This window comes from Poromitra crassiceps, assembly GCF_964638095.1.
Source record: "Poromitra crassiceps genome assembly, chromosome: 2".
Classification (NCBI taxonomy): Eukaryota; Metazoa; Chordata; class Actinopteri; order Beryciformes; family Melamphaidae; genus Poromitra; species Poromitra crassiceps.
The window spans coordinates 62809037-62826667 of NC_139624.1; the positions used below are offsets into that span (position 1 = coordinate 62809037).

General features: G+C 43.9%; 1 protein-coding gene across 1 annotated transcript in view; it reads right to left on the reverse strand.

Annotated features, from left to right (window-relative positions):
• LOC310800100 (uncharacterized protein) overlaps positions 1–17631 on the reverse strand; it is a gene marked incomplete at both ends in the record, with an annotated part of 199221 nt that overhangs the window by 39916 nt on the left and 141674 nt on the right. The window contains 3 exons of the mRNA XM_083662677.1: positions 208–400; positions 3048–3341; positions 5997–6883. Coding sequence (XP_083518803.1) covers positions 208–400; positions 3048–3341; positions 5997–6883 — 1374 coding nt within the window. The remainder of the gene's footprint in view (positions 1–207; positions 401–3047; positions 3342–5996; positions 6884–17631) is intronic.

Below are 17631 nucleotides of genomic sequence, written 5' to 3' on the forward strand. Positions count from 1 at the left end.
TTTGATTCAATGATAAATAGTACAAAGTCATTCATTGACCCCTTTTATGTAATATGATACTATTAAGAAAACAAACACAACTATCTTCATGTGGCTGTTTTTCCAGTTGGGTCACAAAGCTGTCATTTATACATCAGCTAAATAACATGCACTTTTTGTGTGTGCATGTGTTATGTGTGCACATGTGTGTGACTGTGTGTGTGTTACCCAGGGGCTTTTTGGCTGCAGTGGTGGTAGCAGTGCGGGTAGATGCTGTCGTGCGCGTTGCCGTCGACATAGCAGTTCTATTGGCTGCTGTGGTTGCAGTGCCGTTTTTGGTGGCGGCGGCGGTGCTAGTCCCGGTTCGGGCTGGGGGGGCAGTGCTGACCTTTGGCACAGGAGCGCGCTTCTCTGTGGTCGTCTACAAAGAAGGAGAAAGCAAAGCAAAAAAAACAGAGAATATGAGACATGGGAAGCTAGAAGAGGGACTAAAGGCAGAATTAAGACATCTTGTCAGGACTGTGAGACAGACAAGATGGAGGAATGAAGGCAAACTTTAATTGAAAAAAAAGTGCATTGTGTATCATAAACAAAACAAATGCTGGCAGTACAAAAGTGGGTCATCATACGACTCCGGTTCTCTCGGGCTGCCGTTAGTTCAGGCAAACGTTCATTGAGTTCATTTAGAAATTTAGGCCACAGACTTTGCCCCCAGTGCTCGCGTGATGTAGACTGGGTTCAAGGTAGTGCGACTCCTCGATTGCAGATTTCATTCAGGGCCAAGCCCAATTCCTAGCATGATGCCATGCTCTACATAGAGCTGAGCCATTCCCCAATGGACTGGCCATGCTGAACTGACTCACCCAGTACAGTACCTCGGGGCGGGGGACTGATAAGCTAAATAAAGGCTGTACATTTATCATGCCTCACACTGGCTACAGCTAAAGAGGCCACCAGCAGAGGGCACAATAAGGCTGAGGGGTCTTTCCAAAGCAGGAGACCAAATGCATTAAGGGCTGACAGAAATCGATCAAGAAATCAATCAAACTTAACGCAATGTTATGTTTTAGATATTTGTCTTTGGGATAGAAGAGAGGTGAAGCCACAGTAATATGATATTGATTGAGCACCATCAATCTTGTTGAGCAAGGTTTTGAATTAGTTGATATCTTACCCTTACAATATGCTTCTACTGATGGTGGGTCTTGGTATTGTATGGTTCTGACTCCTTCTAGGGAACCTTCCTATGGAAAACAGCTTTTGTTTCCCTGTATCCCCTGCACCTGCTTAGATTAATTTCCTCTTTCATTCGTATGCAGCATGTACTTTTCCCATCTCTCAAGCTGTCCCCTCTGACCAAGATTCATTAGAAACTACTGTGAGGCAGTGCAGACCAAATGGTCAAATTCCCAACTCAAAGAATTTCTGTCCTAGACCAATGGAAAAATACCTTTTTGCTCACCCAAAGTCAGTAAGACTAGACATTTTAACAATGCCCCCCCCCCCCCATGTTTTGAACTGAAAAGCAGTTCGGCCTCATCCAAACCCTCCATACTTCACAAATGACTCAATTTGGGATGGCAGGGTGACCTAGTGTGTGAGACCCTGTAATAGCAAATTTAACATTTGAACTAAGGTCTATAAATCAACCAGAGGACCTGGATTCAAGTTGCTGCCTCATTGTCATCATGCCTCATTCAGAAGGTGACTTCCTTCTTCCTTGACACATGGGAACCTCCCTAATAAGGTACCTTGCTTGACTGCACTTAGCAGAGAAATTCATTTTTTGAGACTGCTATTCCATGCACGTTTGATCAAGCTGCTTTAGAAATGCTAGAAATGCTACCTAAATATGACGTTTGAGACAAGGTCCCTGTGTCCACAAGTTTCCACCATGCTGAGGTGTCCATTAAATCCTTCAGGTTGTTCTGGATCTAACCTGACCTCTGACCTACTGTACAGTACCCCCGTTGGAGAGGAGTTCAATTAATGTGTCATATTAAGGTGTAGTAGTGTCAGTGAATCCTTGAACTAGTGGCCTTGCCTGAATCCTTTACTTCCTGAATGGAAAGGCCCCTCCCTCTTTCTCCCTCCCTAGTCCTCCATATCACAGAACCTTTCATTTAGTAATCCTGTAGGTATAATCCCCAGTTAATGAACACTCAGCACCTTGAACACCAGAGCTTACTGAAAGCCAAGTTCAATAAGAAGAACATCTTACTCTAGAGATCCAGGATCTTATGTAATATTACTGCCACTGCAAGAAAGGCATTGTTCCTGTCGGGGTGTAAATGGCCAGAGTTGCTAGTGTAACACAAGCACTGACATTCATCATCAGTAAGTAAAGGTATATTGATGCAGTTTTTAGTTTGAATTGAAGTCAAGTAACTTCAACGGCCTTTGTTCACTACTGTATGCAAGGTACTCCAGTCAGAGGGAATCATGTCAATTGTGTTGAGTGGCACAGACAGGTCAGTGTATGGGGCGTTCAGGAGAGGCCAAGATCCACTTGCCTAAACTGACAGCTCAAGTTAAGAACGGAGGCGAGGAGACTTCCCTTGTCAGAGGAAAGTTCTCACTGAAGGATTATAGAAAGTCTCTGGATGAAAGTTGAGTGAGAGTAGAAGCAGAAAACCTGTACCAACTTCCAAAAGAGAAAAAAAAGAACAAGAAATAATTAATTGTGTTTTTCTGTATAGCAGCTCGTTCTGCATGGGTCTGTGACAGCTGTGCTGGTTGAGCAATGTAGTAAGACAGTGGCTCCCACGGAGGTCCAAAATGCATGACTCAGTAGCCAATGAATAGCCAGGAAGGAGGCTAGCGCTACATTTGAATGCTAAAATAAAGCTGATAATATAAAATTTGATTCTTTAAACGACTGACCCTTTCAAAGTACATCACAAATGGTCCATTTTGCTGCAACTCGACATCGCTGCTTAATCCAGAACCTTACTTCCGTGAACTTTTGTGAGGTAAAAAACTGGTCCATTGGAGTGAATGGAGATGTTGCAATTCTTCTATTATACGGCTCTGGTTGTCCCTTCCTGACCCGGTGGCCCTGCACTTACCTTGGGCTTGACGTCACGTGCAGTGGTGGTGGTAGATGAGGATGCAGCGCGGCTGGAGGAGGTGGTGGAGGGCCGCTTAGGACCAGCGGCCGCGGTGGGTGCGGCCTTGGCTGTGGGCGCTGGCCTGGCTGTGGGTGTCTTTTTGCTGAGGGCAGCTGAGGCGGAGGTGGTGGTGGTGGTGGTGAAGGAGGGCGTGGGGCGTTTAGTAGGGGCGGCAGCTGAACCGCTGCTGGCAGTCGCGGAACTTGGCCGCGTTTTGGCAGCGGCACTCGGTCTGGTTGCCCCCGCGGCAGGCTGCGCCGCGAGAATGACACACACAGGATGGATGGAGGGCAAAATAAGGAGGGAAAGCAACGTGGATAAAAAAGAAAAACAGGGAAAATGTATGATAACGGCAGCCGGGTAAAGCAGCGTAAGCAGCACTGTAATCGTAAAATCATACAATTAAAATGAAACGTAATGTGCAACGTTAATACTAATAATTAATGACCTTCAATGTTTCTTGAGTATTTTCTGTTTTGTACACATATGCATTAACAAAGCAGAAGCAGAAGCATTAGCAGCATGAGTGATTCATGTCTTTCTCTGTTATTAAACCTCTCCATAGCATGCTACATGTACTTGGAGTAAAAGTACAATACTACACTAGCAATATTGAATTATGTCGTTTGACCTGCCTTAGTCTACATAAAATAAAATATTGTCTGTACATACATACATATATGCAAGCATGGATAAAGGAGAACTCACCCTTTCACTTACCTTGGTTTTCAAGGTAAGCAATTAGCATACCTGTGATATTATCTCCTACACTTGTATACTACTTAGGGCGTTTTCACACCTACCTCGTTTGGTTTGGTTGAATCGCACTAGAGTTTGTTTTCCCCCCTTGGTGCCGTTCGTTTGAGCAGGTGTGAATGCAGCAATCAAACTCTGGGCACCAATAGCGGACCTCTTTGGAGAGGTGGTCTCGGTGCGGTTCCAAACTAACTCTGGTACGGTTCATTTGTGGTTTTAACGTGATCCGACCTCGATCCCACCCAAATGCAGGAAGCCTCGTGCATTTTTGGATTAAACAGCTCTCGTAGCCAGCTGTGCTGTGCGTAATTGGGCTGAGGATGCACATCTTATGGTTAAAAGATCTTCATTCTTCACATGATGTTTTGGTGACGGGTGGAAAACTGCTTGGATTTATATATATTTTTTTACATGAATGCAAATAATCAGCAGTTTGAACTGGACCAATTTACCTCGCTGGTCTGGCAAATGCCAACTCGTGGTCTCAGAGCAAATTCCTTCTTCTGTGATCAGATTGTCTGATTGCATTATTCATTCATTATTGATTATTTCATGCTTCTCCATGATAGTAGCCTACTGCAGAAGTTGCAAGGGTTTTGTTTTATTTTTACCAAATTACCGGAGCCAAATTACTGCCTGTTAATCAATTCCTGAGCTTTGAAAATCTCAAGGTCTTAAAGAGTGCCTGTTTCTTCTTCAAATGCCTACATGGACTAGCTCCCCCTCCGTTACAGGAATTCATCCAAAAAAATAGACTCACTGGACTCGGCACTAGATCAGACACCAGAGGTGATTGTAAGGTCCATCGCAGAATGACCACGTTTGGTCAAAATGTCCTATCAATAAAAGGCAGCCTAATATGGAATAGTCTCCCCGTCTCCATAAGGGACAGCCCCACCCTTGCCGCTTTTAAATGTGGACTTAAAAAATGGCTGAAAGCAAACCAGTCATGTGTCCACAGGTAGTATGTTTTTCTTCTCTTTTTGTGTGTATCATTATTACCGTATGTATTTTTATTTTTCAAAGTGTAATTGCTGCCATGTATTTTAGAGTGTTTTGTTGCTACTCATGCTTTACGTAGTTTTAGAGTGTACTGCTGCTACCTATGTTTTATGTATGTTTTTATTATGTTCTACGTTTTACGCTCTATGTTTTTTGTGTTTTATGTTTTATGGGACAACGGATGGAAATTAGCCTCGTGCTAAATCCGGCAATTTTTACACTTTTACTATGTTCCAGGTTTTATTATCTGTTCTGTGGTTTCTGTGTTCATTAATTTTGCACTGTCCCATCCAAATAAACGAATAAAATAAAATAAATAATGACGCATATCAGACTGACTTTTGCATTTAGGGTCGCTCCGTTTGATTGACAGATGATAGAAGCAAGCTTGGCACAGGGAAATGACAGTCGGGATCTTTTCTGATGACAGGTAATGTTGAATGACAGAAATCTGTTCAGAATTGAGATTGAGAATTGAAATTGGGAATTTCAGAGGAGTTTAATGATGGAGAGGTCTGGTCAAATGCGCATTCTGGTCCACTGCTGGCATGCGGTGTCTCCCTATCTTTCCCTCTATCTCTCTATCTCTCTCTCTCTCTCTCTCTCTCTCACTCACTCACTCACTCACTCACTCACTCACTCACTCACTCACTCACTCACTCACTCTCACACACACACACACACACACACACACACACACACACACACACACACACACACAGACACACACACACACACACACACACACACACTCACATACACACTCACTCGCTGTCACCATTACGCAATGCCAAATGCACACGCCAATCCGACTGTAAAAAAAATTAAAGAAAGAAAAAAGGCTACAACAACATACCCAATGCACGCACACATCCTTATAATTTCGGACGTCAAAAAAACTCTGGGAATTAATATTTTCTCCTGGCCACTCTGGGAGCCCTGGCAGCCCTATCTGCTCCGCTTGCTTTTTGGCTGGTGTGAAAGTGATCCAAACCAGCTGAAAAATGAAACAATGTATCAATTCTCCGTCTGGTCTGAAACAAGGAACCGGACTAGGCAGGTGTGAAAACGCCCTTAGTGTACAGCACATGTTTGTATTCAAAGTATCTTCTATGCATTCTACAGGTACAGCATAGCAGCGTTTCATACCTTGGTCTTCTTGTCTGGGCTTGGCAGGTCTTTGCTTGGTGTTGTGCTGCTCCCGTTAGCTGTGGGCTTGCTGGCAGGTTTTTTCACCTTCTCACCTGCCTCTGCTTTCACAGCCTTGTCCTTCTTCTCATCCTTTTTCTCTACAGTCTTTTTTTCATTCTGCTTTTCCTCTATTTTGTCCTGCTTCTCTTCCTTTTCGCTCTTTTCCACTGGCTTCTCCACCTTCTCCTCATTGTCTTCCTTGTTTGAACTGTCTGCCTCAGGGTTTTCCCTTTTGGTTTCTTCCTTCTCCGCCTTGTTCTTGGTTTCCTTGTCAGGCTGCTTCTCCGGCTCGTCAAACCTGGCGTCTAGCTTGACGGGTGTCGGCTGTTCCTCCGGAGTCATTTCCACTTTGTTGACGTTTTGCTCTTTGCCATCTCTCATCGCCATCTTCTCCATGTTCTCAGTTTTAACAACTTCTTCGTTTTTCTCTACTATGGTGGCCTTTTCATCTTTGTCCACCTTTTCTACTTTCTCTGATTTCTCATCCTTGTTCTCTACCTTTTCCACTGTTCCTACTTTGTCTGTCTTCTCTACTTTGTCTGTCTGCTCCAACTTCTCTCGTGATTTGTCTACCTTGTCCATTTGATCAATTTGTTCTACCTTCTGCATCCACTCTACTTTCACTGTCTCTTTCTCTATTTCCTTCTCCTTTTCTGTCTCTTTCTCTCTCTCTTTTTCTGTTTCTTTCTCTTTCTCCACCTTGGCTGGAGTCTCAACGCTTGTGTTTTCCACCTTCTCCTTCTTCTTCTCAGCTTTATCCAGAGGGTCAAACTGGTCCACAATCTTCACACTGTCTACCAGCTTCTCCTCCTTCTTCTCTGCCTTGTCCATATTGTCTGATTTCACTGGAGAGAGAAAAACACAGGAAGAAACCTTGATTACCTAATCTAGGTAGCAAGTTTAAAATTGGCTTCACATGATAATGACTAAAACATAAAACAAGAACTAAGAGATTAATAATGTTTGTGTGTTTGTGCAAAGAACAATCAATGGGATTACAAGAGGCTGACTGCCATATACTGTAGACATGATATTTGACAAAGTTTCCTGTAAATGTTGCACCTCCCTCCAATGTAACCGCAAGGAAACTGGATGGACATCAATATGGTTCAATGCAGAATTAATGTCTGAGGTTTAACTAAATCTAACTTAAATTCCAGTGGTCCTGGGTGAAGGGTCCAGTGGCCAAAGTCTGATAAAGATATCGATGGATTGACCCTGGCAAGGTAGAGGTGTCTAACGATGCCAGGGATTAGGCTGAACTCAAGGACATTGGCATGACGAAAAACATATAAAGCCAAATAAAGATTGGGTTTCATTATAGAATTTCTGAAAATATACTCTTATGCTAGATAGGAAAACTGAAAAAGGACTATGTACCACTTGAGATTCAATGCACAGATGGGCAATTTCATTTTAACTTTTCTTTCCTGTGCTACATGTGCTCCTGCATGTAGGTCAGAGATGATAGATGCGACATTGTCACTGTTAATGGGTGCTAAGATTAGTAACAACAACTAGGAAAAAGATGAAATATTGGTCTTGCTGGGTGTGATCATCTTAGTCATCTAATCACACACACAAGCGCATGCACGCACGCACGCACGCACGCACACACACACACACACACACACACACACACACACACACACACACAAAACAGACACGCACAAGAATGATAGTCAGACAAAGTAGAATGGACAGAAGGGTGTGATATTTTAGTGGTATTCAGGTATTTCTGCTTTCCACTCTATTTCCCCTCGTTCATGGTTTTGCACCCCCCCCCCCCCCCTCCCCCTCCTTCCTCCCTCTCTCTCTCTGACGCATCTCCACCCCTTCATTGACCATCGTTTTGTGTCCTCCTCTCTCCTGAATCCTTCTCACCTTGTAACTGTTGCTGCTTGCTGTCACAGTTTGTCATTCTGGGCAAGTGTCCATGTCAACAGGTCACCAGTTTGAAAAGGTTTTGTCAAAAGGTTTGACATTCACCAGCCTACAAGTATGTCATGCCGTCCCCTCTCTCCACCATCATTTCTGCCAACCTCCGCTGTCCAGTGCCTTTTGCAAAATAATCCCTTCCACCGCTATAGGTTACCACCCCACCTCAGGCTACTGTATTGTTAGACAAACTTTGGCAGGCTAGTGGGAATTCACTGGACTTGCACAATGCCTCAGGCTCAATGTACAGTGGATTTAACATAGCTCTGCCTCTAGTAGTACAGTAGATGCCAACTACTACACCTCCTGACATAACATAAGATCTAATAAGGCTGAGCAGACCTGGGGAAAATAGAGTGTGAACACTGGATTTTTCCAACGTTGCAAGTGAGTAGCTTATGTGCAAGGGATAAAACATGGAAGCAAAGCAATTAAACACATACAATCTGAAAAATAAACAAACAGAGGAAACTAGAAGAGATGCCAGGCATAATACATAGCACAAAAAAGAAAAGAAAAAGACAACTAAAAATAAAATAAAAAGTAAGTTATCCTTTATTTTCCCTGTGGGGAAATTCATCCTCTGCATTTGACCATCCTCTACTAGCAACCTAGGAGCAGTGGGCAATGGCAGTGCAGTGCCCGGGGACCAACACCAGTTCTTTAGCCAGTGCCTTGGTCAGGGCACAGGAGTATTACCCTAACATACATGTCTTTGATGGTGGGAGGAAACCGAAGCACCTGGAGGAAAGCCCCACGAACAGGGGAAGAACATGCAAACTCCACACAGAAAGAACATGGGACGGACCGGGGTTCGAACCCGGGACCTTCTTGCTGTGAGGCAACAGTGCTAACCACTGAGCCACCATAACATAATCTGGACGATGCACTAGTTGGCTTGCTAAATCAGAATATCGCGGACTATAAAACAAGCCGAAAGAGGATGGGATATTTTTTCTGTTGACTCACTGAATAAATACGTTTGCAGCATTTGACCTCAGGTAAGGATGAACATGAACTAATGAAGGGGTGCGCTGGACACAGTCAGAGTAGTGACTATCAGCCTCGGGGAAGAGTAGTGACTCTATCAGCCTCAGGGAAAGCAGTTTTATAAAAAAACAAGGGCAAACACTTGACCTATTTCTGTCAGCAGGAAGCAGGTCCTGCAAAGTGAAAGAGACTCACTTTTTTTGCATGTTTTTAGCGGGGGGGTTCCTATCTGGAGGAAACCCCAGGGGAGCATGGGCGGAACATGCAAACCCCACACAGAAACGCCCGTTTTTGACAAGTCCCCCTGGGCCGTAGGGACTAAGGACATGGGAATGGGGACACACCCTCAGCGCCCCAGGCGGGAATCGAACGCCGAACCTTCTTGCTGTGGGGCAACAGCGCTACCACTGTGCTGCCGTGCCTCCTCAAATAAAACTACAGCTTCTAACGAGTTGAAATTCAGCTAGGTACAGCTAGCTAGCTCAAAACAAAAATCAGTAAGTCTCAGCCATAATCCATGTGAGATAGGTTTTTCAATTTTCCTCAGATGCTGACATGAGAAGCCAAAGATAGCTGTGTAGACAGAGTAGCTCTTTTTCAATATGAGCAGAGGATTTCTGGTGACCGTGTGATAATTCGCTGCATCACTGTGATACATCTGAGTTCAAACAAAACTGTTTTTTTGTTCTCTATGGATTGATTGATTGATTTTTATTTATGGATATAGAGAAGACAATTTACAAAAGAAATTCCAAAGGATAACATGTTAAAGTGAGAGCACATTTCCAACATGGTCCCTGCTGTTGTAGGACAGAACGCACAACACATAACATGTAAAAAGTCAGTCATATCAATATACAATTTCTAATCAATATACCATTTCTTATCCGTAACCAGACACCTAAAATCATAAAAAAAAAAAAAAAAAAAAAAAAAAAACATGAAAATCAGCAACAATTTCAGAGAACCAAATCCAAGAACAAAAACAACAATATCACAAATTAAAAACACTGTTTTGCTGGCGGCAAAACCTGTCCTCTAGCTGGCCACTTTACTCCAAAGATGATCCCGGACCTGCCTTCTAAAAACACCTCTAGACTCTGACAGCTTGATACCTAGGGGAAGGCTGTTCCACAGCAAGGACCCAGTATAAAAAAAGGAGCTTCGAGCTGCTACACTATTCACTCGGGGTACCTTGCATGAGCGCACACTAGCCCTGGTGTTGTGACCATGCTGGGTATGGACCATTGTTATCTGTGAGCCCAGATACATGGGGGCAGTACCATTGATGATGTTATACATATGGTTTAGCTTTAGCTGTTCAATCCTAAACTCAACAGGCAACATACCCACCTTTTTGAATTTGTTTCCTCCTACATGTGTCCTAGGAGGAACATTCAGTGAATAACGAATTATATTATTTTGCATAACCTGCAACTTCTTTTGTAATTTCATGTTCAGACCACTGTACCAAGTAGGCTTGCACGGTATACCGGTATTAGTATGGTACCGCGGTTCCCTGCCGTTAAAAAGGATACTATACCACGTTAATTAAGTACCGATACTTAAAAAAATGTCATGGGTTGCGTCAGTGTGCGACCGTGGTGTTTGTTAGCGGAGGAGACACAGCGGCATTAAAGTTGAGAGCCTGTGTCCCAGTTCACTTGAAGGCAACACGGCGTTGCCTTGAACCAATGGTGACTGGTGAAAAGTGAAAAAAAAGCTCTCTCTGACTCTGTCTGCTTCATGTGTGGGCGTGCCGACTTTCCCCCCTTCCCTCTCTGCTCGCTCTATGGCGAGTCCTTCAGTCCTCACTGCAGCAGCCCGACACACAGGACAGACACAGCGAAAATGGCAGTGGCTTCTTCTGAGAGTCTTGCAAGCTGCCCAACGCTTGTAGAAAAAGCAGATGCACGAAGCGAAATATGGAAATATTTTGCTTACGTTGCCGACAGCGAAGGCAAGCCCGTGGACACATCGAAACCAGTGTATAAAAGGTGCTTCAACGCGACCCAAGCGAAAGGCTCAAACACATCGAACCTGGCTAAACATCTTGCAGACAGGCACCCCGACCTGTTCAAAGAGTTTAAAGACTGACAGGTTAGCGAACGTGAACGATAAACATACATGCCCTCAAATAAGTCCAACGAGTATTGTGTGACAAGCGAACTTGTTTCACTGAAAAAGTTCGCTTGTCACAAACTCACAATAGCCTACTCGTTTACAGTGAAACACGAGGCAATTAAGGCAATGTGCTCGAGCACAGATCTCTGCCAAGGAGCAAGTCATGACATGTAACGTTTAGGGGAGGGGACATCAGATGACTGCATACCATGTACAATATTTAATAACACTATGGCCCTCAATGCCAGTGTTATTAAAGCTTTTACATGGTAAGCAGTCATCTGATGTCACCTATCCTAATATTTACAATAATCCCAATTATTAATGATATATGAATTCATTGTAAAAAAACACCTAGCCTACATGTATGGGGGGGGGGGGGGATACACCACATAATAAGCCTACATTTCAATAGCCTACATTTATGTGTGAAAATAATAAAATAATATATATTACCGTAAATTCCGGACTATAAGCCGCGGCTTTTTTCCCGTTTTTTGGCCCCTGCGGCTTATATAACGGTGCGTCTTATCTATGGATTTTTTCAGAAAAAAAAAAAAAAATACAAATAAAATCTCTCTTTTTTAGCACTCTTTCTAACTATAAATCCACTTCTGTTTTAATTTCCTCTCTTGCCCTCTTTTCACCACACCGCGGACACTGTGTGCACTGTAAAAATAAACAACGGTGGTGTTGTGTTATGTTGTTTTGTTGAAATGTTACGGTAATACGGTAAATGGGAGCTTCCTCAAACAGCCATCTCTTTCCCGACAATCCCCTCTGTGCGTGACCACTTACATATGGTAATTACGGTAAGCAAACGGCCACTCGGCCATCAACTCCCTCCCCCGACTACCAGGAGAAAATCACAAACTTCGGCGAATTCACACAAAGGAAGATCAAGGAATATTCCATCGAACCGGAGCAGATCATAAATATGGATGAAGTGCCTTTGACGTTCGACCTGCCACTCACTCGGACTGTTAACAAGAAGCGCCCTGGAGGATTCTTTCACCAAAAAAAAGCTTTGCTCGTTCTCGACAGCATGAGAACGAGCAGTAGAAGCAACACTCTCACTTACCATGGGGAAGGTACGCAGAAATTCACACGACGCAGCTTTCAAGTTGAAAGCAGTCAATCTCGCATTAAAAGAGGGAAACAGAGCAGCCGCGCGTAACCTGGGCATCGATGAGTCAATGGTGAGGCGTTGGACGGTGCAGCAGGAGGAACTGTCTCAGCACGGAATATTATAGGAGTGTGAAAACATCCACAATCACCAACGGGTTCCAAAACGCTGGACTGCTGCGGGATGAAGAGGATGACGCCGCCACAGCTGGCGCTGAGGGCCGTCAGAGGCTTCAGAGGCTGTTCGATGCCGACAGTGACGAAGAGGAGTTCGTTGGTTTTGAGTGACAATGAAGGAGAGAGGAGAGTGGTTGACGAAGCCACCCTGAACCTGTTCGTTTCCGACACTGAAGATGAGGACTTTGGTGGTTTCAGTACGCAGGAAGAAGAGGAAGACGAGGATTAGTGACTTGACTTCTCTGGTTACAGGTTTGCTGCACATATAGCCTATTGTTGTGTGATTTTGTCTGGGGATTAGTGACCTGACTTTTGTTTTGTTTTGTTGAAATGTTAATAAATGGGAGCTTCCCCAAACAGCCATCTCTTTCCCGACATTCCTCTCTGTGCACGAACCCTTTCATATGGTAATTAAACATCAAAACACCCGCGGCTTATAGACCGGTGCGGCTTATAGAAGAAAAAAATAGTCAATTTTGGTCCCGCGGCTTATAGACCGGTGCGTCTTATAATCCGGAATTTACGGTACTAGATTAACCATACATCTGGCACTTCATGTTAATGAAGCTTAAACCCAGGATTATTAACCCACATAGGCTACACTACAGCAGTAGTTGATGTGCACTAAAGTAGACTGAACACAAATGACTCAATACACCTTGGCAGAGTTCTGCACTTTACTGAGCACTAGGGGTGTCACAATATATCGTCCCACGAAATTTCGCGATAGTAAAACGTCACGATATGTATCGTTGAGATGAAATCTCATATCGCAATTTTTTTTTTTTTTTTTTTTTTTAAATGTACAAAGAAACGTCTTTGTTTGTTGAAGTGCAATGTGTGGAAAGTAGTTCAGTTGAACAAGTCTCTGAAGAGACACATGAGAAGTTATACAGGAGAGAAACCATTCAATTGAGTTTCTGGCAAAACTGTTTACTTGACAGGAAAAACTGAAGATGCATAAAAAATAGACTAAGAAAAGTCTTGTTGTTTGAGTTTGAAGAAAAACTGAAGATGCATAATGAGAATTTATACTGCTGAGAAACCTTTTAGTTCAAAGTAAATCTAAGTGACGGTGTAACTCATTCTATTTCAAGATAAGCCTTATCTCCAATCTCATGTTTTTTCTAGTTGTTATTGTAATAACAATTTCCCACAACAGCATGTTTTGTATTTGTGCATTTCAAATAAAATACTACTTTTCCAGTCATATATTGTCATTATTCAAGTTTAAAAAAATATTGTTAAAATCGTATCGTATCGTATCGTTATCGTGAACCCAGTATCGTGATACGTATCGTATCGTGAACTGAGTGTATCGTGACACCCCTACTGAGCACATTTTCTCATTTTCTATTTAGATTTTTTTTTAATTGAGTAAATTAGATATAGAAATGACAATGATATCAAACTGAAAATGTTTTGTCCCCTCTATTTATTCCACTACTTTTACTGATGTCTTAGTTTTTTGCGGTGGTATAGTTTCAGTATCGGTATCGAGATACTTAGGCAGGTATCGGTATCGAACTCATAATTTTGGTATCGTGACATCCCTAGTACCAAGCAGAACACGCAAAATCAAAGTGGCACTGTATCAGTGCTGTTACAAGGAGTTTTTTAATAGTAATATCAAACTGCCTTGTTCTGCGATACAGAAACTTGAGTTTACTGGCACTTTTTGATAATATTTTCTCAGCAGTAGCCTCTCCTGAGAGAGACTGATCCAGAGTGATCCCAAGGTACGTAACACAAGCATGTGAGACGATTTCAGTACCTTCACATGTAACCTTTATCTTGCTCGACTTCTGCAGCCTACGCTTAGTGGCGAACAGAATTGACTCAGTTTTGCCTAAGTGCAGTGACAATTTGTTGTCAATGAGCCACTCCCTTACATTTTCTAACTCCCTACTAAAGGTCTCATTATGCTTTCCGCATCAGCGAGGAACGCGAGTGTCTGCGCGGAAAAGTGACGTCAAATCAGCAGACACGCCCCTCCGCAAGGCTCCGTGCGGGCGGTTTTCGACCGGCCGTGCGCACGCCGAATTTTGTAACTACGCGGACGCGGACGGGCGGACAAAGTGGAGTTTTCAAGACTCGCGCTCAATTCCGCCTGCAGAAACCCACACAGAGTATACAAGCTCCACACGTTTCCTCGTCGGATTCCGTGTCTCTCATTTCCGTGCGTCAAGCATAATCCAGGCTTTAGAGTGCTCTCAATATCATGGATATCTTTCCCAGACACTACTAGGGAAGAGTCATCAGCATACAAAATAAGTTTACATTTTACTGCCGCTGGCATATCATTAACATAAATGAGAAATAAAATAGGCCCTAAAATTGAACCCTGCGGCACACCACAGGTGACACTCATGGGTTCAGACAGGGTCCCCTCAACATCACAGAGCTGGGTTCTCCCTGTGAGGTACGATTTGAACCAGTTTAAAGGTGCAGACCCAAGTCCCATACTCTGAAGTTCGGATAAAAGTATAGAGTGATCTACTGTGTCGAACGCTTTCTGTAGGTCCAATAATACCATGCCAGTATAGTTACCATTTTCACTTTCTTGTCTGATGGAATCACAGAGGTGGATGAGGCAGGTATCGGTGGAATAGGCTGCTCTAAAGCCAGACTGGAAATCATACAGAAGGTGGTGCTGGATCATATACTCTTCCATTTGATCAAACACAGCTCTCTCCAATAACTTGGATATGGTTGGTAAAATCGATACGGGTCTGTAGTTTCCTACCTCAGACCTGCTATTCTTTTTAAAAAGAATGGAGAACACAGTTCATTAAATAACACACAATCAACAGGCTCCTTGGATTTTCCGATAGCCTCTGGTTTCTCTCCCAGGCGTCACCACCTACTAACCAGCACATGGGGCAGATATGGGGCCGTTGACAGGAACCAAGTGCCATGGGCCTTATCATCAGCCGAACACTCTGCACCTCTTGACCAATGCATGACCTCAACCCTGCTTGTTCACGAACAGAGGAAAGCTACTTGTGAGATTGAAAAAATTGAGTATAACGTTACACAGGAAAAAAACAAGAATTCAACTCAGCTTTCAACAGAGTCCATATAAGATAAGATAAGACAGATTATCTCAGTCCTCCGCTGCATTGTGAGGTAAGAGAAATGCTCTTTAGCGGCACTTAGTTAGCCATTCAGCGCATGTCGCCGCCCTCCCTCACATCAACACAATGAGGCTGCTCGCTCCATCGAGGTCTAACCCTGACACCTCAATTACAAGCGCTCTGAATCCCCCCTCACATCACAAGTCATTTTGGCCTCATGTGTTTCCTGTTGTCTTTGGCAGAGCGGCCAGATGAGCAACAGAGGAGCCATTACAGAGGATGAGCCGGGCTGTTTGAGGAGGGGGGAATGGAGCGACTGGTGGAAAACGATGGCGAGTGAAAGAGCAAGACAGACAGAAAGAGAGAGGGAGAGAGAGAGAGAAAGAAAGAAAGAGAGAGAGACTGCCTTTGCCCTGATTCTCCAGAGGCGGTGTGGGAAATATTGATAAGCAGATTTAAAGCTGAGTGGACAGACAGAGAGAGAGAGGGAGAGAGAGAGAGAGAGAGAGGGGAGGGGGCGGTTATAGTGATCAACCGCTTATAATGATCAAAAAGCTTGGTCCTGAATCATTCCTATAGACGGTTTTCACCAGAGCGCAACCCCACAGCACCTTTTTCTCAGCATTCGGCAAACTGCAGAAATATTCACTCGACATCGTTACTTTTGTTTTCGCCGCTCAGCTGTATAGACGGTTTTCACGGAATGGTCAGTCCTGCACTTGAATGTTTTTTTTTCTTTTATGTCCATAGCAAACACTGCAACAGGAAGTGAGCGGGGGTTCAATTTAGAATGTTTTTGTTGTCAAGTTAAAACCGTCTATACACATGCTGTTTAAATAATCTACTTATAGTGATCAATCCCCAGTGATCATTTGGGCCTTGTCACACCTGAGAACAATGGAAAAAATGTTTAAAACTACAGTAATTTTATTTTATTTTTTACTTACAAACTGCCAAAAATGAGCTACCGAGATACAGCAGTGATACTCGGTGTATGTCTGTCTGTAATATGGAGAGATCACGGCATCTCTGTCTGCCTGTCAGTCTGTGGAGAGATGGCGGCATCTCTGTCTACGTGAGACCACTGTGTTTGAAACAGCTGGAGACCTAACTTACTGTATGTATTTTAAAGTCAATAACATTCAGTATAGGCTAAATAACAGAGCAGTCAATTTCATTACTTTACGTGCTGTATTCATGGAATAAATATACAAATGTCAATTAGATGGTAATCTACATGAGAAATAATGAAAAATAAAATAAAAAATCACTTATAATGATCATCCGCTTATAGTGAGCAGACAGAAAGAGAGAGGGTGAGGGAACTGGGGTGTAAGGCCTGGAGCAGACAGAAAGAGAGAGGGTGAGGGAACTGGGGTGTAAGGCCTGGAACAGACAGAAAGAGAGAGGATGAGGGAACTGGGGTGTAAGGCCTGGAGCAGACAGAAAGAGAGAGGGTGAGGGAACTGGGGTGTAAGGCCTGGAGCAGACAGAAAGAGAGAGGGTGAGGGAACTGGGGTGTAAGGCCTGGAGCAGACAGAAAGAGAGAGGGTGAGGGAACTGGGATGTAAGGCCTGAAGCAGACAGAGAGAGGATGAGGGAACTGGGGTGTAAGGCCTGGAACAGACAGAAAGAGAGAAGGTGAGGGAACTGGGGTGTAAGGCCTGGAGCAGACAGAAAGAGAGAGGATGAGGGAACTGGGGTGTAAGGCCTGGAGCAGACAGAAAGAGAGAGGGTGAGGGAACTGGGGTGTAAGGCCTGGAACAGACAGAAAGAGAGAGGATGAGGGAACTGGGGTGTAAGGCCTGGAGCAGACAGAAAGAGAGAGGGTGAGGGAACTGGGGTGTAAGGCCTGGAACAGACAGAAAGAGAGAGGGTGAGGGAACTGGGGTGTAAGGCCTGGAGCAGACAGAAAGAGAGAAGGTGAGGGAACTGGGGTGTAAGGCCTGGAGCAGACAGAAAGAGAGAGGATGAGGGAACTGGGGTGTAAGGCCTGGAACAGACAGAAAGAGAGAAGGTGAGGGAACTGGGGTGTAAGGCCTGGAACAGACAGAAAGAGAGAGGATGAGGGAACTGGGGTGTAAGGCCTGGAACAGACAGAAAGAGAGAAGGTGAGGGAACTGGGGTGTAAGGCCTGGAACAGACAGAAAGAGAGAGGATGA